The sequence below is a fragment of the Dermochelys coriacea genome, chromosome 2, assembly GCF_009764565.3.
Source record: "Dermochelys coriacea isolate rDerCor1 chromosome 2, rDerCor1.pri.v4, whole genome shotgun sequence".
Lineage (NCBI taxonomy): Eukaryota > Metazoa > Chordata > Testudines > Dermochelyidae > Dermochelys > Dermochelys coriacea.
Genome location: NC_050069.1, coordinates 180,559,160 through 180,581,305, shown reverse-complemented (window position 1 = coordinate 180,581,305; position 22,146 = coordinate 180,559,160). Strand labels below are relative to the sequence as shown.

General features: G+C 41.2%; 1 protein-coding gene across 7 annotated transcripts in view; it reads right to left on the bottom strand.

The window, feature by feature from the left end:
* Positions 1–2,740: 2,740 nt before the first annotated feature.
* ELMO1 (engulfment and cell motility 1) overlaps positions 2,741–22,146 on the bottom strand; it is a 438,626-nt gene continuing 419,220 nt past the window's right edge. For all 7 annotated transcript variants that reach the window (XM_038391750.2, XM_043508739.1, XM_043508737.1 and 4 more), the window contains 3 exons: positions 19,538–19,620; positions 9,606–9,683; positions 2,741–4,049 (listed from right to left, as the gene is read on the bottom strand). In XM_038391750.2, the coding sequence (XP_038247678.1) occupies positions 3,849–4,049; positions 9,606–9,683; positions 19,538–19,620 (362 nt within the window). In that variant the 3' untranslated portion in view covers positions 2,741–3,848. The remainder of the gene's footprint in view (positions 4,050–9,605; positions 9,684–19,537; positions 19,621–22,146) is intronic.

The following is a 22,146-nucleotide window of genomic DNA, read 5'->3' as shown; positions in this document are numbered from 1 at the left end:
AGCTTCTTGCCTTGGAGACAGTATGCTCAGAGAGAGGAGGCATGCTCCCCCAGAGTCCTGACTGGTTTTGTAGGGAGTAGTTCCAGAGCATCACCCGGTAACTCCATGACAATCACATTCACTACGTATTTGACAGTGCTGTTGGCTGGGACAGAAGAAGGTCTGATGAAGTTAGTGGAGATGATATATGAATATAACAAAGTCTCTATGCATCTGAAGAAGTGGATTTTCACCCATGAAAGCTTATGCCCAAATAAATCTATTACTCTTTAAGGTGCCATCGGACTCCTTGTTGTTTTTATAACAAATACTATGGTCTAAAGTTGAATGAGGGAAAGAAAAAAAATTTGGTGGAATGCAAGGATCCTGGGAAAATATGCAAGATTCCAGTAAATGATACATCCGTACAGCTAGTGAGAAATTATTGCTATTTATGAAGCATCATTACAGAAGTTGGAATATTGGATAATGAGGTCAGCACCAGACTAGCCAGAGTGAAAGAGGCATTCTGAAAGAATAAACATCTGATGAGAAGGAATATACATCTGAAAACTAAATTCTGACTTTTACAAAACTTACATTTGGTTTGTGTTAAATTACAACTGTGAAACATGGACATTCAAACAAATGATATTACAGAAACTACAATCCTTTGAATTATGGAGTTATGCAAGAATTCTGGAAATATCATGGACAGACTGTTTGCAGTGTTGTTGTAGCTGTGTTCATCCCAGGATACAGGAGAGACAAAGTGCGTGAGGTAATATTGTTGATTGGACCAACTTCTGTTGGTGAAAGAATTCTTCTTCTGGTCATGGATAGACTGTGCAACCAACAAAAAGGTATTGGAACTTAGCAAATGCTAGTCAGAAATCTTATCCAAATGAAGATTTTATTTGCAGGGCACATTTTAAAAGGTTCAGCAGGCAATGTATGTTTATGAGCTCTGTAAGGGAAAGTTGATGGTAGAACATGAAGAAAAAGAAGATCTTGGATAGACAATGTGGTATCCTGGGTGAATCAAATGGACTATTCATCCACAAAGAGATTAACAGAGGATCATTCAGAATGGGCAACCATGGTTGGAAATCTCTAGTAATGGAGATGCCACATAAGAAGAAGGCCTTTTTACACTGCCTAAGTGGTATAAAGGGGCCTCAGGGTAAATGAGAATCTGGCTCAAGGTGTCTCCTGTCTCTCCAATATGCCTCAAGTTTATTCCGGAGGGATCATCTTAATGTGGGAGGGGGATATTCTGTCTCCATGACCATTTGATCCTTAGGATATTTTATGGTGTGGCCTGAAATCACCAAACAGCAGTCAGACCTTTAGTCACCACTGACATGGGTGGTTTTTTAAATCCTGTTACCTAGAAATGATTTTTTTTTAATTGTTAGATTTTGTAAAATGCAGACCATTCAAATTGTTGTGAAGCATACATACATAAACAATGCCATGCTCAATTAGCCAATTGAAAAACATCCATTCGGCTATGTCGGCCGATCAAAAAAGAGAAAAAGGTAACTGTCAGTCCAGGACAAAGGTGTACCCCTACTTCCATGCCCAATCTCCAAGTACCATTCCAAAATCCAGATCATATTACCAATCCTCCAAAGCAGTCACGTGCCTTGGGTTTCCACCATTTTTGAACACTGATTATCTATGACGCAGCCTTGGCAACACTTCTTAACATTAAACATCTCCAGCTTTTACTCCACGAGTTTGAAATTTCCCTTCATCTTCTCTCAGATTGTGGCCCACAGTAACATTTTGCTCTCGTGTTTATCTGTAGATTCTCTTTTCTTTCTTAACATCATTCACCATCTAAACCAATCTTATCTCTATCCTGTTAGATCAAAGCATAGTAGGCATATTGCAATTACAACCATATGAAGGTATCTTATTTAGGACCATCATACCTGAATTCATGAAATTTCCTCTTCCTCCTTCCATCTATAGTATGTAATCCACCCCCACCCATTCTGTGAAGGTATCAATGTGTTTGGCCTACTCAAAAACTGCAGATGTTGTTGGAGCTACCAGAGGCACAGATCATCTGCATGGAGGTTGTGTTTCTCAATTTACGCATCTGGCTTCATGGCACCACAGGGTCTGATAAAATCCCTGTGTGTGGGTTCACATATTAGAGGAGGAATCCATGCAAGTTAACATTGACTAAGACGTGAATTTTGGAGGTGGTGGAATCTTTGCATTAGAGATTGATTCACCAGGACCCAGGCCCAGCATCTCCAGATCCCTGGCACCTGACCCAGTGGAATACCTACTGATAGAGAGCCAAAGGATTTGGAGAAGGGAGGAGGGGAAAAATGGGAAACAAAGCCAGCACTCCCTCATACTGTGCATCTGCAGCCTTGGTTTCTGGTTCGCTCCACTCAGGGAAGAGGAGGGAAGCATGTGGGGCTAGATATTTCAGCAAATGAGAACCTAAAAATAATGGCCTACAATTGACTGTAATCATATTGGTTTGCTTTGCATTTAGATTTGTCAATGGCTGCCTTTCAGAGAGGCTCATCTATCCACTGCAATGCAGATTTTTAGACTTGCCAATTGCAATTTTGTCATCAGATAAATAAATAGTAATTATAATAAGATGCTTATGTTGCTACCATAGAGCCTAAAGTTACGCTTTCCCTTTCCCCTTTGTAGCAGAGGCCTCAGAAGTGCTAGAAATGACATAGAGTAAAAGAAAACTTCAAAATAAAAAAAACAAAGTTCCAGGATCATCACAACTCAGATTTTATTCAACAGCAAAGTTGAAGGAAATATTGGATATTTTTCCCTCCCCGGACAAATGTTTTCAATGGATATTAAAAATAAAAACATCATCTCTAAATAAACTCACAATGTAATTCTTTTTCATTAAATATATTTGTTTGGCCAAAGAACAAAACCAAAAAGTTAGAACCTGTTGTACAAAAACAAAAAAGAAATCCCTTGCAAACTTGTAACACTGTAGCAATGACGATGCTGATTTAGATGTCTCACCATTTTCATTAATCTGTGGAAACTATTATTTTACTTTGAACGAAAAAAGAAAAATCCTTGGATAGAATCAAGCCAATTTTAGAGGCAATTGAGGCTTAGAATAGCTACAGGGAGAGAACACAACTAGTGCCTTTGTTCACAATTTGTGCTAGTAATTTGGGAGAAATATAGGGCTATTTAAGAGACGGCAAAAAAAGAAGTTAGAAGCATTGCAGTGTTATAGTGCACAGTAGAGCAAAAACCTGCAAACTACTCATTCTAGGAAACTATAACTCTGGCAGAGCACAGATGATGGAGACACGGTTGCCAATGTAAAGGATAATGACAGTGATGATGGTGCAGAAGTTTAAACAATTAATACTTTTAATCTTTTTTTGAAATCAGTTGTGAGCTGACTCTTGGGATGGGTTGAGAAAATCTCGCTCTCTCCACCTTCCACTTACAGTAGCTGCTTCGCCTCTCTACCTCCCAACTTCCAGATAAAGCACCTGCAGCACCAGGTTTGGTTTCATAGGCATGCAGTTTGGAAGCATCGTATTTTATTTAGAATGCCTATTCCAGCATTAAAAATGTAAAAGTTCCTCTGATGGATGCTGCTTAGTGGTCTTCGCGTTAGCCACATCCAATGGACTGCAATTAGAAGTTAATTAAAGCAATGTAGTTTTTGACTAGCAATGGGGGAGCTGGGATCAGGGGAAAGGAAAAGATGCAGGGAATGGAAACAAGAGTGCTTTAACCATAGTCCATAATCCCAGGTATGCACATGTGGACTTCTCTCTCTCTTTGTTTAATCTTTCCAGTTATAATCTTTCCAGTTTAAATGGGAGTTTCAATGGGTAGTTTCAGTTACAGTCATAAACAAAATCATAGTTGCTGGGCTCCTTTGGAATTGGTGGGGGAGCATCAGGAATCTGTATGTTCTCCAAGTCGAGGAGACGCAGTTTTATCTCCATGCTGAGCAGTGTGTCCAAGTCATTTCGTGTCAGGTCACTCATCATATCCTTCCCAAGGAGAGCATTCAATCCATCGGTCCAGATACAGTACTGCCATGGAAGACAAGAACCTCCATTAAGTCCAGACCTGCTTTCCCATGCAAACAAATCAGCCAACTGCATCTTCTCCAGTGCATTTATGCTCCAGTGACTGAAGAACACCTCTAAAAGTGCTTAAGCACTTCTTTGACTTAATTTTAAACATATTGATTAGCGAGTGCTTTAATGTGAAACAGGTAAACGTTTCAAACAACTGGTCAGAATATGGCAACAAAAATTCTGGGAAACAAATCGAAAGAAATGAAAAATATTCCATTTAAAAAAAAATTGGGGAATTGCTCCAGTGTGTGTGTGTGTGGGGGGGGGTTTGGTTTTTTGTTTGGAAAATTTCAAACACAGTGAAAATTTTTTTTGTGAAAATTTCAATTTGAAGAAAGGCCTTTATTTAAAAAATTCAAAAAAATGTTGACTAAAAAAAATGTAACCAGCTCTAATATTTGATAAACCAGAAAAATGTATACAGTAAACCAAGTAGTTTCTAAAAGACACTTCTCCTTCAATATCAAGAGTGCCACTTTGTAGCCTGATATTCTGTCTTCCCTTTGCACACTAATCAAACAAACAACCCATGTATTTTTAATCATAAACCATTAGGATCCTGATCCAAGTTTCATGTAGTCTAAGGGAAGCTTTTCATTGACTTCAATGGGAGTCAAATTGGACCCATGTTGATCTAGAATTTACCTACATGGAAAAGATATTTGCCATAAATGCTAATTATATTGTGGAAACTAAAATATGTATTATATGGAAAAAATCCTGCACTATCAGGGAGGTGGATTAGAAAACCTACCAGGACTTTTCAGATATCTAATTTTTTTGTTATCACAATCATATATTTGATTTTAAAATACATTTGATCTGATCAAATATATTTCACATCATATATCCAGTAGAGAAATATGTAATATAGTATATAACTACATGCTGTATGTAGGTGAGGTTGCGTACAAATACATATTAAGTATGTGTATATGTGTGTATACAAACGCATATACATAAGAACAAGGATACACACACACACACACACACACACACACACACACACACACCCTATACATAAGCACCTCTTTATGTTAATAAATATGTATGGATCTATTTTCCAAAGCAGGAAACTAAATTACTTGCCGTAGTATGAAGTTAATCAATGTTCTGTCCTTCATAAAAATTAAATGTCAAGTTATCCTGGCATAATTCTAAACAGCTTTGTTTGTCCTGTAAAGAACCTCTTCTCTTGCTGTCTCTCTCTCTCTCTCTCTTTTTTTTTTTTTTAACAGGAAATGCAATCTCACTCCAAAGCTGACAGCTTGAGATAAACATAAGCTGAATAACTGTTTTAAATAAGCAACAAACTCAGGGGAGGTTGGTGAACAAGAGTCAACTTCTATCGAATCAGTGACTTCCATTTATTACTACAAACCATTTATGCAACTATGAACAAAAGTACTTGAATGGTATCATCTAAAAATAAAAAAATTTCTGAACTCACGTGTCCTAGTTACAAGGGGAAAATTAGATCAACCATAACTGAATTTTTATCTTACAAATGTTTCTGCTGGATTTCATGCCAAAGGATGGACTTTAAAATTAGCCAACCATGTGCTATAAGTTATAGCCAAACTTACAGATAGCTACATCTGATTGTGTGCTGCACAAGAAAAGAAAAAGAATATTGATAAGAATCAGAGAAAAAAAATCTCAGCGCATGTCTACGCTAGGAAAAAGCATGCGTTTTTAAAATATGAGAGTTAACATACTTCAAAATCCTTGAGTAAAATCCTGCTCCACTGAAGTCAGTGGCAAAATTCTCATTGCGTTCAACAGAGCCAGGATTTCACCTTTAATGTAGACAAGGCAAGTTGTAGTGTTAATGTGTTAGCTGCTTAGTGGGGAATTTATGATTAGAGCTCTGCACGGATACAAAAATGTGGCTCTGCATCCGCCAGGATCAACCCGCGATCCGCTAGCCATCTTTTACCTGTATCCGCATCAGCAAGCCATCTCACAAGGGCTAGCGATGGAGTGCAGGGGAAAGGAGTGACTGGGGGTGCAGGCCTTGCAGGGAAGAGGCAGCGGAAGGGTGAGGACTGGGTGTAACGGGTAATGCGGGGTGGGACTAAAGGAGAATGGGTGATGCGGAGGGCGGGGGCTGAGGGGCTGGGCCACCGCATTGTGTGCTGCTCCTGGGTGCTTGCGAGCTACGGCACATGGCAGTGAGTATTGCATCACAGTGGGGCGGAGGGGTGGGGTGCTGGGGCCCCGCCTGCTCCAATCCCTATGGTCGGGGGTGGGACCTGCTGCCCAGAAGCCGGCAGGCTGGGATTGGGAGCGTGGCCAGTGCTGCTGGGCCAGGCCATGGTGGGAATGTTGGAGCTGCCCAAGCTGCTGGACAGGAAGCAGTGCGGCAAGCAAGTACTGAACAGCCCAGAGTCCGACCTGCTGCCCAACCCCAGCTACTGGCCACCAACCCCGAGCACGCTGCGCCCCCTGGGCTGTTTGAACCAGATGCCACCAGCCAGGCGCTGCTGGGGAATAGAGCCCTGTATGGTTGTATCTGCAGCCGATCCACTATCCGCAAAAACGTTCTGCAGGTATCTGTGCATTTGCAGGGCTCTATTTATGGTTCACGTTGACCAGCTAATAAGGTTTCAAACTCTAACTTGCCCTGTGTACTATAGGATTTTAAATCATGCAAAGCTATCATGTTTTAAATATACATTTTTTCCCTAGAGTAGACAGGCCTCCAAGAAAGAAAAAGAAGCCGACCTGAAAATAAGATTAATGCCGAACACACAACTCCATGGCATTTTGCAAATACAGAGTTTCCTTAAACATGTCTATAAGAAAGATTTATTGAAAATGGTTTTGCCAGGATTCTCTTTATCCAGAGAAGTAAAGGAATAATTGCAAAAGAAACAGAGGGGCTTTTACATGTGGAAGCATGCTGGAAAGCTCTCCCTGTAACATCTGATCATCTGATGTAACCAGCGCTCCCTCAGTGCAAGCATCTCAGTGCGCTGGTGAGGGCAGAGCCATAGTCCTCCATTGGTTCAAACAGTACTGATTTGGAGCCCCTTCCAGTTCCTGGCAACATTCTTCTGACCACCTATTATGTGGGCGCAGTGGATGGAGAAAGAGACTCCTTGTCTCATCTCCACTTTGGCAAGTGAACCTAATCAGACATGTATAATTTAAGAACTGCTAGAAATCCTACTGAGTTGGTAGAAAAATTACAGCATTGATTCAGTGGTATTTCTTTCAACATACAAAACAGACTAAGAGCCACTGAAGAATCAACTCAATTTAATACAGACTAATTTTAATGAAGTGGCAGTGAAACCTAATTATAACCAGTCTCACGAGCTTCTCTGTCAAAAAGCAGGGAGGGAATAATCAACCTTTTTTGGGGGGGCAGTATTCAGTCAAAACCGGCTCTCAGCATTCAAATGAAAAACAAATATGATGATGTGATCTCAAAGTGTTTAGACCTCTGGATAGCAATGAGCTTTGATAGCTGGCTAAGCTCCATTGCCAAATTTAAAAGATCATGAGTCATGCCCCCCAAAACAATGATGATACCTCACACATCATGAGTTAAAAAAATTGGGTTCGTTTTATTTGCTTTCTGGTTTTTAAGCCTTTAAAAACACTAAATATTGAGAGACAAATCTCAAAAGCTGGGAACACTGCTAAGTTAAGTTAACACTGCAAAATTAAGACCAATTATGACATATCCGCACCACCACCAGAAACTCGGGCTGGGTTTTTGGTGGGGGATCCTGTGAAGCTAAACACTGGAAGTACTGCCCAGCAGGGCCTGAGTGGCAGTCCCTTGCAGCCAGCTGATTGGCCCATGCCGGTATATAAACCAGGAAGCCCTTACAGGGAGCTGTCTGAGCAATGACACTGACTGCCTGCTTCCTCCACCTCCAGACCTTGCCTTGCTGTGAACCCCTGACACCGGTTCATGTCTGACTCGGCTACTTGCCTCCTGTCTGCAGTTTGGAGCCTCACTCTTGCTTCCTAGCATCCCAACCTGGCTCAACCCCCCACTCCGCTACTCATCTCCTCACCACAACTTGGTAACTGATCCATGCACACTGGCTGCCCACGGCCCTGCCCTGACACTGGCCCTTCCCTTTCTGGTCACAAGCACAGACTTTTTCAGGCATGCCAATTTTGTTTTAAAGAAGCTGGACAAAGTTGAACGTAAAAACAGAGGAGGATATTTGGGAAAAGATTACAAGGCCTGTGTTAGTTCATTAGAAGATGGCAGTAGTCATACATAGGCTGCATTTTCCGGTAGAGGTGACTGAAATATTTACTAATTTCCATGATAATTCGCCCCTAAGAGCCAACATGGACTATAATTAAATTGTTGCAGAATTTATGGTAGAAAGAACCCAACATGTGTCGAATCTAGAGGTTCAAGAGGACTACGTCTTGTCCAAAACAGTAACTCTTAACAGTAGCTGAAACTTTGAGAGCTCTAGAAACCTTATTGTCAACTTCTCTTAACTGAACATTTGCCATCAAATCACTTCCTGGAACGAAAAACTTCTAAGTGACATTGAAAAATTAATCCTCAGGAAAAGCCAAATGAGCACAACTCATTACTTCTATCAGAATTAACATCTGTTTGAAGGATTTTAGCCAGAATTGCAAATGTGAAAGCTGCATACCTAATGCACTTTAGTTGTCATTTCTTGTGCTAAGCATCCTTCTAAGTTTATATCTGGAAATCCCAAATTCTTTGAGACAATCATTTGTGATGCTTCCACCTTCAATTTGAAAATTGACCATTTTCTTCCCAGGTGTATGCTTCTTTGGGGTGGGCTGTTTTGTTTTGCTTTTTTATTTGTACCAACACCCACCAGCTCACAGAGCTATGTCACATCCCACACCGTGGATACAGCAGAATGTATAGTGTTGTGTGCTGGGGCATGCTTAACAACATTAAACTGAGAATGGGGGGAAGTGCCATTCAGTACCATAAAAGGCCAATGCGTTTATATCCATAAACTCCACTGATGGTATGGGAGTGCGGTCAAAACTAGCTGATGATGCCTGTTGGTGTTTTAACAGTCTTGATAGTACAGGCCAGGGACATTAACCTGAGGTTAACTTGATTAATCTGTAATCTTGTATGAATTGATTATTGATTACACAGGAGAAGATTGAAGTTTTATTTGTATTCACTTGGGAGAATTACCTACTTTCCAGTGATTAAGGTAGATTGAATTAAGAAGAGCTTTTAATTGAATTAAGAGGAGCTCTTATCACACCAGGAAAGCAGGAGGGGGAGTTATGAGCGAGCACAGCTCTCCCAGAACAGAAAAGGGAGAGGTCTCTCTCTGTTTTATTATTATTTGTATTACTGTATCACCTAGGAGCTCCACTCCTGGACCAGGACTCTATTGTGCTAGCTGCTGTACAGACACAGAACAAAAAGACTGTCTCTGAAAACATATGATCTTTAGAGATGCAGGACAGCTGTGTTTCCCACCCAACTCACCCTTGTTTCTCCTTACTTTAACCTCTACTTACCTCATGCTTATCAGGAGCGATGAAATTCAGTTGGCCATTTGAATCATACAGTATAGAGAAAGCAAGCTCAAGCACCTCCTGGAAGAACACAGTCATAAAGAAACCCATATTAGAAGTCCATAAGAAAGAGTCATACATTCACACCTTGCTCTCTTCCCTCCCAACAACTCTGAAGAAAACTGAAATATTTTACCGTACACACCAAAGTAAAATGATACTCACCTGAAATTCTACTTCACTTCCAACCAATACTGCCAGGATGCCAGCATATCACAAGAGACACTAACAACAACAGAACCAACACTGGGACCAATGGGATTTAGGCAAGGCTAAAAATCTGAAATGAGTAGCAGTGACAGTGTGGAGTTCCAACTTAGGTTAGAGTTTGGGTTCTGGTTTGAGCCGTGCCATGGCTAAGGTCTGAGATCAGAGACACCAAAACCACACATAGCCATAGCCCCATAAAGACAGATATCTCACAAGGACAGTTCATTTTGTGGTATTTGTGCCACCATCGATGCTGGAAATCTTACAAAATTATACATTCTCAGGAGATTTCTGCCATTTTGGTTGCCATCAGAACCAGAATGGGCAAATGTGTCCCATGCGGGTTTGGATCCAACCACACAGAGGGAAATCTCCAAGGAGCACAGAAGGCTGCCACAGATGACTCTTCACCCTCCTCTCAGGGCCCACCCCCACCAGGGTAGGGGGCATTTTGGGGATAAGAGGGGTGTGTGTTCAAACAGACATGCACTCTGGTGATCCCCACTGACATAACGCCCTTTAGAGAGTCATTACAAGCTGGTGTAACATAAAGCAGCTCTGTAGCTGCACAGAGTTGCCCTGAATAATATAAGGAAGGAAGGAAGGCAGAAACATGGTGAAAAGCTACCTGTGTGTTTCTCCTCACCTATACTTCCACTGTTGTCCCCAAGAATCTGGCCCACAGTATAACCACCTTCAAACTTTTCCACCACTCCACCCCTTCCTACATCTCTACCCTTATTCCTTCTACTCTCACTTCCCCACTCCTCATGTTCCAGCCCAAGCTTCTCTCCTCACTGCCTCATTCAATTCCTTCCCGTTGCAGATTCAGTGCCTTATTCCATGCTGTCCTCTCTGCATTGTACAGGCTCCCAAATCAGGTGCTAACTCCCTACCTCTCCTCCTTTGAATCCCTCCTGAGAACTCAAGAGTCCCACAAAACCTAGTGGCAATAACTTCCACATTCCATGCTCTGCTCTTCAAAAATGCCATTATCTGTGTGTCTACTCAGATTGTAAGATCTTTGGGTTGGATGGCCGGTGCGTGTGTGTGTGGATGGCCGGTGCGTGCGTGCAGGCGTGTGTGTGTAGAGGAAATCTGGCTCTTGCTTTTGTTTAACAGGTCATACCTGTTGCAAGTCCATGTAAGCTCTAGAGCTATATTATAAACTCTGACACAACACTGGGTACATAATTGGTGTCTAACAAATACTGTAATAATAAGGATAAATCAATAAGTTTCTCAATGTGGTTCACATTCTTATTTCCATTTCAAATGGTCTTAGAGAGCATACAGTGCTACAAATAAAAAATGTTAGCTCCTCCCATGCAGTAGCTGCATCTATCTGAGATATTACTGTTTTTGTTGTTCAGTTATAAATATCTCAAATAAGATTTTTTTTGAGGGAGGGAGGGGGAAGTTGGAAAGAGATGATCAGTTTTCTCCTCTATGTATCTGAACTTGGAATTTTCAAAGGAGCCTAAGGGAGATAGGTAAGCATGCAACCCCTATTGAAAGTGAATGGGAATCAAGTTCTTTTGAAAATGCCAGCCTATGTAAATAAATAAAAGGAGTACTTGTGGCACCTTAGAGACTAATAAATTTATTAGAGCATAAGCTTTCGTGAGCTACAGCTCACTTCATCGGATGCATTTGGTGGAAAAAACAGAGGGGAGATTGATATACACACACACAGAGAACATGAAACAATGGGTTTATCATACACACTGTAAGGAGAGTGATCACTTCAGATAAGCCATCACCAGCAGCAGGGGGGGGGGAAGGAGGAAAACCTTTCATGGTGACAAGCAAGGTAGGCTAATTCCAGCAGTTAACAAGAATATCAGAGGAACAGTGGGGGGTGGGGTGGGAGGGAGAAATACCATGGGGAAATAGTTTTACTTTGTGTAATGACTCATCCATTCCCAGTCTCTATTCAAGCCTAAGTTAATTGTATCCAGTTTGCAAATTAATTCCAATTCAGCAGTCTCTCATTGGAGTCTGTTTTTGAAGCTTTTTTGTTGAAGTATAGCCACTCTTAGGTCTGTGATCGAGTGACCAGAGAGATTGAAGTGTTCTCCAACTGGTTTTTGAATGTTATAATTCTTGACGTCTGATTTGTGTCCATTCATTCTTTTACGTAGAGACTGTCCAGTTTGGCCAATGTACATGGCAGAGGGGCATTGCTGGCACATGATGGCATATATCACATTGGTAGATGCGCAGGTGAACGAGCCTCTGATAGCGTGGCTGATGTGATTAGGCCCTATGATGGTATCCCCTGAATAGATATGTGGACAGAGTTGGCAACGGGCTTTGTTGCAAGGATAGGTTCCTGGGTTAGTGGTTCTGTTGTGTGGTGTGTGGTTGCTGGTGAGTATTTGCTTCAGATTGCCGGGCTGTCTGTAAGCAAGGACTGGTCTGTCTCTCAAGATCTGTGAGAGTGATGGCTCGTCCTTCAGGATAGGTTGTAGATCCTTGATGATGCGTTGGAGAGGTTTTAGTTGGGGGCTGAAGGTGATGGCTAGTGGCGTTCTGTTGTTTTCTTTGTTGGACCTGTCCTGTAGTAGGTGACTTCTGGGTACTCTTCTGGCTCTGTCAATCTGTTTCTTCACTTCAGCAGGTGGGTATTGTAGTTGTAGGAATGCATGATAGAGATCTTGTAGGTGTTTGTCTCTGTCTGAGGGGTTGGAGCAAATGCGGTTATATCGTAGCGCTTGGCTGTAGACAATGGATCGAGTGGTATGATCTGGATGAAAGCTAGAGGCATATAGGTAGGAATAGCGGTCAGTAGGTTTCCGATATAGGGTGGTGTTTATGTGACCATCGCTTATTAGCACCGTAGTGTCCAGGAAGTGGATCTCTTGTGTGGACTGGTCCAGGCTGAGGTTGATGGTGGGATGGAAATAGTTGAAATCATGGTGGAATTCCTCAAGAGCTTCTTTTCCATGGGTCCAGATGATGAAGATGTCATCAATGTAGCGCAAGTAGAGTAGGGGCATTAGGGGACGAGAGCTGAGGAAGCGTTGTTCTAAGTCAGCCATAAAAATGTTGGCATACTGTGGGGCCATGCGGGTACCCATCGCAGTGCCGCTGATTTGAAGGTATACATTTTCACCAAATGTGAAATAGTTGTGGGTCAGGACAAAGTCACAAAGTTCAGCCACCAGGTTAGCCGTGACAGTATCGGGGATACTGTTCCTGACGGCTTGTAGTCCATCTTTGTGTGGAATGTTGGTGTAGAGGGCTTCTACATCCATAGTGGCTAGGAAGAGTACCCAGAAGTCACCTACTACAGGACAGGTCCAACAAAGAAAACAACAGAACGCCACTAGCCATCACCTTCAGCCCCCAACTAAAACCTCTCCAACGCATCATCACGGATCTACAACCTATCCTGAAGGACGAGCCATCACTCTCACAGATCTTGGGAGACAGACCAGTCCTTGCTTACAGACAGCCCCCCAATCTGAAGCAAATACTCACCAGCAACCACACACCACACAAGAGAACCATTAACCCAGGAACCTATCCTTGCAACAAAGCCCGTTGCCAACTCTGTCCACATATCTATTCAGGGGACACCATCATAGGGCCTAATCACATCAGCCACACTATCAGAGGCTCGTTCACCTGCGCATCTACCAATGTGATATATGCCATCATGTGCCAGCAATGCCCCTCTGCCATGTACATTGGCCAAACTGGACAGTCTCTACGTAAAAGAATGAATGGACACAAATCAGACGTCAAGAATTATAACATTCAAAAACCAGTTGGAGAACACTTCAATCTCTCTGGTCACTCGATCACAGACCTAAGAGTGGCTATACTTCAACAAAAAAGCTTCAAAAACAGACTCCAATGAGAGACTGCTGAATTGGAATTAATTTGCAAACTGGATACAATTAATTTAGGCTTGAATAGAGACTGGGAATGGATGAGTCATTACACAAAGTAAAACTATTTCCCCATGGTATTTCTCCCTCCCACCCCACCCCCCACTGTTCCTCTGATATTCTTGTTAACTGCTGGAATTAGCCTACCTTGCTTGTCACCATGAAAAGTTTTCCTCCTTTCCCCCCCCTGCTGCTGGTGATGGCTTATCTGAAGTGATCACTCTCCTTACAGTGTGTATGATAAACCCATTGTTTCATGTTCTCTGTGTGTGTGTATATAAATCTCTCCTCTGTTTTTTCCACCAAATGCATCCGATGAAGTGAGCTGTAGCTCACGAAAGCTTATGCTCTAATAAATTTGTTAGTCTCTAAGGTGCCACAAGTACTCCTTTTCTTTTTGCGAATACAGACTAAGACGGCTGCTACTCTGAAACCTGTAAATAAATAGTTAGCATTTATTAACAGTGACCACACTGCTATCTAAGGCACTGTGGTATTTCCATATGCTGAGACTAGCAAGTAGATGTGGTATATCAGTTATTGTAGCATGTCTCAATATCAGCTCTGACTAGTTTTTACCACATGCTAACGGTCATTAACCACGTGACTAGTGTAGCCTCTACTTGGTGGATTCAGAAATATTCCCTTCCATATCATGGGGCAGGCTCTTTTTACCCCCTTGCTTCCTGGTCAGTGGTCTCACAACACTAATTGTCTTTACTGGCTCTCTTGAAGAAGGAGAGAAGAGAGGCATACAACTGTTGTTCCTCCACTGCTAGAAGCTACAGGAGCGCTGCTTCCTACATTCATGATATTGAGGATCAAAAATGAAACAACTGTAAATCTATGGTGGCTATAGCAGATATACCAGACTAGATTTGATCACAGGTACACAGAGCCAGAGTAGCTCCATTGACTCAGTGGGGTTACTTCATATTTACACTGTTGTAACAAGACCAGAATCTGGATTTCAAACTTTAAGTTACACCCTATACATACTTTCTGGTTGATCTGAAACTTCAGTATCACATGGCAAAAATTCTTGCTTCCCTCAGGGTGTGGATATTATCTCAAACTTGCTGTATTTCTAGAACATACAAAGGGCGCTCTCTGGGTTAATTCCCAGAGGGAGCAACAGCTCCTGGCTCTACAGATGCATTCAACTATCAAATTGCTTAGTTCATACAGTTATTTTCTGTTTTAGGCACGTCTCTCAAGCGTATCTTATTAAGAGTAAAGACCGCATTCCAGAACCAAATTTACCTGTGCCCCTACAAGCCTGGCATTATCTCCTCTTAGAGTGTTATCAATTACTGACATCAGAAAATGCCAAGTCGTGAAACAAAATGTGTGGGGGAGGGAGCCTGTACTATGAAGCTATCAAATTTCCAGAAGGTCACCAACAAATCCTGTACATAGGACTGGGGATGTGAAAGAACCAATAACAAACAGGATAATGCTCCAAGCTCAGCCTTTCTGTCAGATCTCTCCTTCTTAACATTCTCCAGCTAACTCTTCTCCTCAACTCACCACCTGGGTTGAAGACCCACACTGGTAATGGATCCAGGCCCAGCTCCTACCTATATCCCTACATGCCATACCCTGCACCCATTGCCATGTCTTGCACCCATTTTGCTCTATTATCACTCCCTTCTCTGTCCCTTTCCCATGATCTCTCGTTTGCTTTTTTGTCTCTTTTTTTTTTTTTTTGCTGGGTCTTACTTTCAATTTTTCATTCAGTCCATTAACTTTCTCATCATTATCTCCTTTCCTTTCTGCCTCCTTCTGAAAACCCTGTTCTCAACCTCTCTGTGTTCACTTCTCCCTTTCCATCAGCTCCTCGCTCTGTCCCAGATCCAGCCTTTCTCTCACAATCCTCCCAATTTGCTCCCTACTTCCAACGCTGTTTCTCTTCCTCCCCTGCACCCATTCCTTCATCACTTCTAACTTCTCTCTCTCCTCTCTCTCTTCCTTTCCTCTCCTGATGAATTATTCTCTGCCCCTTCCTGTATTTACAAGAGGAATCATTGCTTGGAACCAGAGATGTGTCTCTCACTGAAATAGGGAGTGAACACTTTGCTTAAAGCTACTGGCCACTCCCTGCTTCAGCCTCATGGGGAATCCTTTGCAGAAGAGATTTGAGCAGATCTCCTTTCCCACAATGTCTGTTTGCCTCTCTGGCTGCTATACCTGGTCCCATCGTGAGGGCCAATCAGAGACAGGATCAGGGAGCGGGGCAGCTTTGGATAATCAGATTTGCTACTGGTTAATTGTTATGTTGCCACTGCCTAAGGCTGAGGAGCACAAGCGGTCACATGCAGCTGAAACTACACGTGAGCATCCTTCCTCCTCATCCTGAGTGGTCTCATGGTTCTTACAGCCCACATCACAGGTTGGGAACCACAGGCCTATTAAGTCATCTTAAGTCAATGCCAGGGCAGGATGGTTCCCACAGTATACTACCTAGAATGTGTGCTGGTGTTCTTGTTCTGTGATAACCAAGATGAAATTAAAGAGAACACGTTTCCGAAGAATGGAGAAGTAAGTAGATTAATTTCTGCTCACTAAAAATTCACCACAGATGGAGAAAGTAAATAAGTGTAATTTACTCCTTCGCATAACACAAGAATCAGGGGTTACCCAATGAAATTGATAGGCAGCAGGTTTAAAACAATCAAAAGTAAGTATTTCATCACACAACGCACAGTCAATCTGTGAAACTCATTGCCAGGGGATGCTGTGGAGGCCAAAACTGCAAGGGGGTTCAAAAAGAATTAGATAAGTTCATGGAGAATAGGTCCATCAATGGTTATTAGCCTGGATGGGCAGGGACCGTGTCTCTAGCCTCTGTTTGCCAGAAGCTGGGAATGGCCAACAGGGGATGGATCATTTGATGATTACCTGTCCTGTTCATTCCCTCTAGGGCACCTGACATTGGCCACTGTCGGAAGACAGGATACTGGGCTAGATGAACCTTTGATCTGACCCAGTATGGCCGTTCTTATGTTCTTAAACTTGCCAAGTCAGCAAATGGAAGGGATGGCTGGGGAATACCCATGGCTAGATGAACATGTGTCTCATACTTCCTGGTTAAATAGCTTTTAAATCAAATACAATTCATTGGCATAAAATATATTAATATTATATGAGAGGCACATGAGCCTAATAGTGAGCCTTAAAAATTGAACCCAATTTAAAATGTGAGCAAGACTAAACAACCATGGATTCAAGTCTGCTTCTATCAAGCCATTCCAGTTTCACATGGCATCAAAATTCCAGCTCAGCTTTGTTCCTATTTATTTCTAAATGATCCCACTGGAAGAATAAGGGCTGATGTTGGCCAATGGAGAAATGATGAAGGCACTGTTAAGAACATTCTGCCAATTCTATTCCTGTGTGTAACACTCATTCTCTCATTTAATTTTCTTTTCTGCCAATGAATGCACATTCAGGTGCTTGTTTTATATATATACATATATATGGTCAGAACTTGATGAAGGTGTTCTTTTAAATCCTCTCTTCAATTGTGAAATTTCAACCTATGCTCCACATTTTGTAAATACAAAGAAAACAGGGTTTGTGAGATTTTGATACACGATTCTCAGCTGTCAAACTAAATTAAATTAAAATTTATTTACGCAGTGCTGCAATATTTTGCACAGACTATTAAAATGTTGCAGACATTGTTCATACAGTCTGTATTACTCAATAACTAATCTTCCAAATTCTGTTATTCCTAAAGCAGAATATGAGGACATGGAAAAATCATCATAAATGGAGTAATGACAAAGATAATTACAGTCTGTACCAAAAACTGAATTCAACACCTATGGATGTAATTATGTTACCTATCAATTCCCAATCTTCTCATCTTTGGTTAGCAGCTTTATGCCAGACCATTGCAATTTTACCCTAACAAATGGAGCATTACTGACTGCTGTACATACAAATCTGTAGCCCTGCTATTTAGCATTAAACTCTACTTAAACACTGCTGCTTTATAAAGATGACAAATTTTCATCACCCACTGTATGATTTCTGTGTTTGTTTTTGAGGACAAATGAATGCCAAGATAAGGAAGCACTAAAAATACTTCATATATATCATATAGTTGCCACAGCCAAATGCTGTTGATGTCTCAGATGCAGCAATAAGTAGGAGCTTTGTGAATTCTATTGTGGGTATGTGTGTGTTTGTGTTCTGATTCAGAAAATTAACCAGGAAAACGTTTCCTTGCTTTTGTTGTTGTTTGGTTTTGATTTTCATTTGATAAGGCTTTTCATTTTCAATCAGGAATATTCTATAGTGAAAGAAGATGAGGGTACACTCTATATTTCAAAATTACTATTTTGCTCTATAAGCCAAATACAACTGATACTAGTTACCTGTGTGGGAAACATACGCAAACAGAGCTTCTGAGATGGTCTGTCCCTCCAGCCATCCTGCACTCATCAGTGTAGTATCTTAGAATCAGGTACTGAGGGAACAGCTAGTTTCAGCTGTCTCTACCTGTCCTCATCTCCTTTTCATTGTAGGAAAAGACCAAAGGTAGGAATGGACAGAGAAAGGTACATTGCAATGGTTACATGGGGAAGCTTTCACTGTACCCATCCTCACTGTGCCTGGCTCCAAATCTGTCATTAGTCCTACGCTTTCATGAACATTAAACACACACATTTTGTTTTCAAAATTAAACACTACTGAGGTAGGAAATTCTATTTTTAATATTTTATGCTTCAGAATCTTTCTAAGCATCACAACTAGAGGTGGATCAAAAGCAAAATTTCAAAATATTCCTAATGTCAGGCATTGATAGATTCAGATTCAAATCCCCTGGCTAGAACCCTGTGGTTTCAAGTCAGATCCAAAGCAATGAGGCTCTGATTCCCCCGCTGACATTCATCTGCAGCACATGTTGATGGAAGTCTCATGAATATACCTGTTGGTAATGGATTTCCACCTTTAAAGATGGCAGAATCTTCCCAAGATCATTGGATTTCCCAAGCTCTCTTAATTGGGAACTAACTTCTCAGCAAAAAAGGAAAAAAAAAGCTCAAGATTTTAGTACTATGAAACCTGAACACTAGTGCTAGTTTCAGCTTCTTGACCCCAAACTCTGAAAAATATCCTAAACCTAATCTGGATCTGAACATTGCCCCTTTTCTCAATCCCACTGTAACACTCAATGCATCACTGTCTCCTTAAAATTCAAATATCACATTGCATCCTTTCATCAGCATCCATTTCACACCTGGGTTTTCTAGCACACCTCAATCTGAAATTACTATAAACTGGACATAAATTGTATCTTTGCTGTGTGAAAGGGATGCAGTGACAGATTCATCAGAGAATACGGTAAGCACAATTTATTTGTTTAATGAGGATAATTTTTCAGCAGGTAACATTGCTAGGCCACTCATCAATAGGTATTGCTACTCTGTTAGACTCCATGGAACCCAGCAGGAGCCAGCACTACTGATCACTTGTCCATACGTGTTGTGTTTATCCACAATTATCATAATGCACAGTTGCTATGAAAGTTAAACATAGGGTTGAGCCCACTCAAGTATGCTTGTCTAATAATTTGACTCACATGGACCTAGATCAAAACAGAAAAAGACAGAAAAATAGAGTGTGTGCGCGCGTGTGTGTGTTCATATACAAATGGATTTGCAACAAGCCAGAACACAGTTATTTCAGGAAAGGTCAAATTCACAGTCTTTGTACTCTGCAGAGTGAACATTTATAATAATTTGAAAGTCATACCTTATTTTGTTTAAGAGCACCTTTCTCCTTCATGTGAGGGCAGTCCTTCCCTGTCACAACTGCCTTTATATCTGCCACAGGTACTGCATTAAAAAAAAAAAGAAAATGAGTGTAACTAAAATGTGTAAAAGCTGTGCTGTGAAACAAGAGGCAAAACTGGTGTGTGAAAAATTCCAGCTACTATGCCATTACCAGAGTCTGCTGTGAAAAAGGAAACTAAGCAAAACAACTGAAACAGGCATCGCACTAGAAAGGTAAGACTACTGATCTTAAAATATGAGTTGTGTGCTTTCATTTGTAGAATAAAAAAAGTTAATGGTTATTAAGTTTTTTTCTATAGCACTTGTATCCAAAGCATTTTACAATACTTAGCTAATGGTACAAACATTTGGAAAGATCATTAAGTGGTCCACCAAGACCCTCAGCAATTTTCAAGTGGTCCACACACACAAAAAAAAAAGGTTGAGAACCACTGCTCTAGACAACACATAGCATGTATCTGTCTTATTAATTTAGATATAATTTTTTCATGTTGTTTTACACTATCCATTACTGACTGCTCAATCACACTCTCGTGATTTTGATGGGGAAACTATATAAAGTTTAGAATGACCAACCATCACTGTTTTTTTTAAATAATTTTTAAAGTAAATTCATTGAAAAAAAGTTTTGAAAAGTTTCACTTGTCACAGTCTCTGCAGGAGTAAACTTGGTGAGGTCACTAGAACACAGAGTTAAATGCAACTGTGCTTCAAGTGGAAGTCAATTTTCCGGCAGTAATTACATTTTGGAAAAATCTATATACTCTAAATATAATATGGTCAGTGAATGACAGAAAGCTTCTACAATCTATAAATAACACATCATCTTGTGACTTTGGAAAAGGATCATATGGAGCAGGATAATAACATGAAAGTCTGTCATTGCTTGAGCCTTTAGAGTCTCTAATGGAAATGCTACAGTAGAGAATGCATTTTTCCCCCGATGGACTCAGCAGCCACACATATTTTATGTATTATATGTGTGTCTTCTTTAGTCAAGACAACAAACAGTTGCATCACTCACAGGGTTATGGTTGAAAAGACAACACAAAATATTAAAATACAGTGCAATTTTTAATGGATTTTTTTACATACAGTAAACCACAAGAAGCATAAATTATTCCTGGGGTTATCTATTCAACCTCTCCTCCTTCTGTCTACTTTAGGGTTTTATAGTGCCATCCATCACTGGAGTATCTAAGCAACTTCCTCATAGCAAAAAGAAAAGGAGTACTTTTGGCACCTTAGAGACTAACAAATTTATTTGAGCATAAGCTTTCGTGAGCTTCAGATCACTTCATCGGATGCATTTACTCATAGCAAAGATAGCAATACCCATAGCAGAGTCCCTAGTGGATTCCATGGAGTCATTGGCACTTTTCTCTTTTTAGCGTCAACACTTTGCTTAAGGTAGGTTTTTTGAGGGGCTGGGAGGAATTTGGGAATAAAAGGGGGTGTCTGAGTTGTGAGTATCACTTATGGTGAAAAGACTTTCGCTAAACTGAAGGTTTTGTAACATTTCCTAAAGATGGTCAGACTCTGAATTCACCTGATCTCATCTGGAAGGTTGTTCCATAGCCGGATCCCCTGTACCGAGAATTATGGTTCCCAGATCTCATATGCTTTGCCCTGGGTTTTGTGATCTGTATTGTCCCAGAAGCATACAACTGTAATGGTGATCCATAGGTCAAAATTTGGTCTTTGATGTAGCTGGGGCTTGATCCATTAATTGCTTTGAAAATTAGCCAAGGCCTAAAACTGGCACTGAAAGCTGACAGGGAGCCAGTGGAAGATCTTGAGCATGGGTCTGACATGGTCTAAGCCATAGAAGAGGTGGGCAGCTGCATTCTGTACCAGCTGGAGCCTGTGCATAATCTTCACATTCACCTTCAGATACAATGAGTCACAGTAATCCAGCCTGGATATGACCAATGCATGTATTATTGTGGTCAGGTCCTCATCTAGGAGGAAGTTTCCTAGCAAGCTGGATATGAAAGAAGGCATTTTTGAGAACTCATGGTACCAGTTCATCCAAACAGGACTCCCCTCTCTACAAACCACCTCGGTCTCATTTTCCTTTCCCTCGTCCCCTTTCTGGTTCTCCCCCTTCTGCACTGGGGAATGGGAAGAGAGAAGGACCACTGTGTGTTCCCCTTTGCTCACTGGATGGCCAGGAGGAGCAAGAAGGCTTGTCCAAAGCTGGCAGTGGAGAGCACAGTAATCTTTATGTCTAGGAGAGGGTAGGTCAGTACACTCAGATGGTAGCAAATCTCTGTAGTCCCACATTATAGGGTGACTTGAAAACTAAGGAGACTGCACTTGGACACAGGTTTTGTAGGTTCCCAAAGCCAGTTCTACATGGCATGTCTAGAACAGTAGCACCTTATTATTGGGCTCTATTTACATGAGTTGGATGATTCTCATGTTCCATTTAAATTAATTTCTAATCTAATGGCTGCTGTGGTAACCCATGTGTCCCCCTGAGCCTGTAAAGTCTGTGGCACTCAAGGAATGGTGGCCCTCCCTCAAATTCTGTCACTATCTAATTCACTTGGTCATCTGACATAC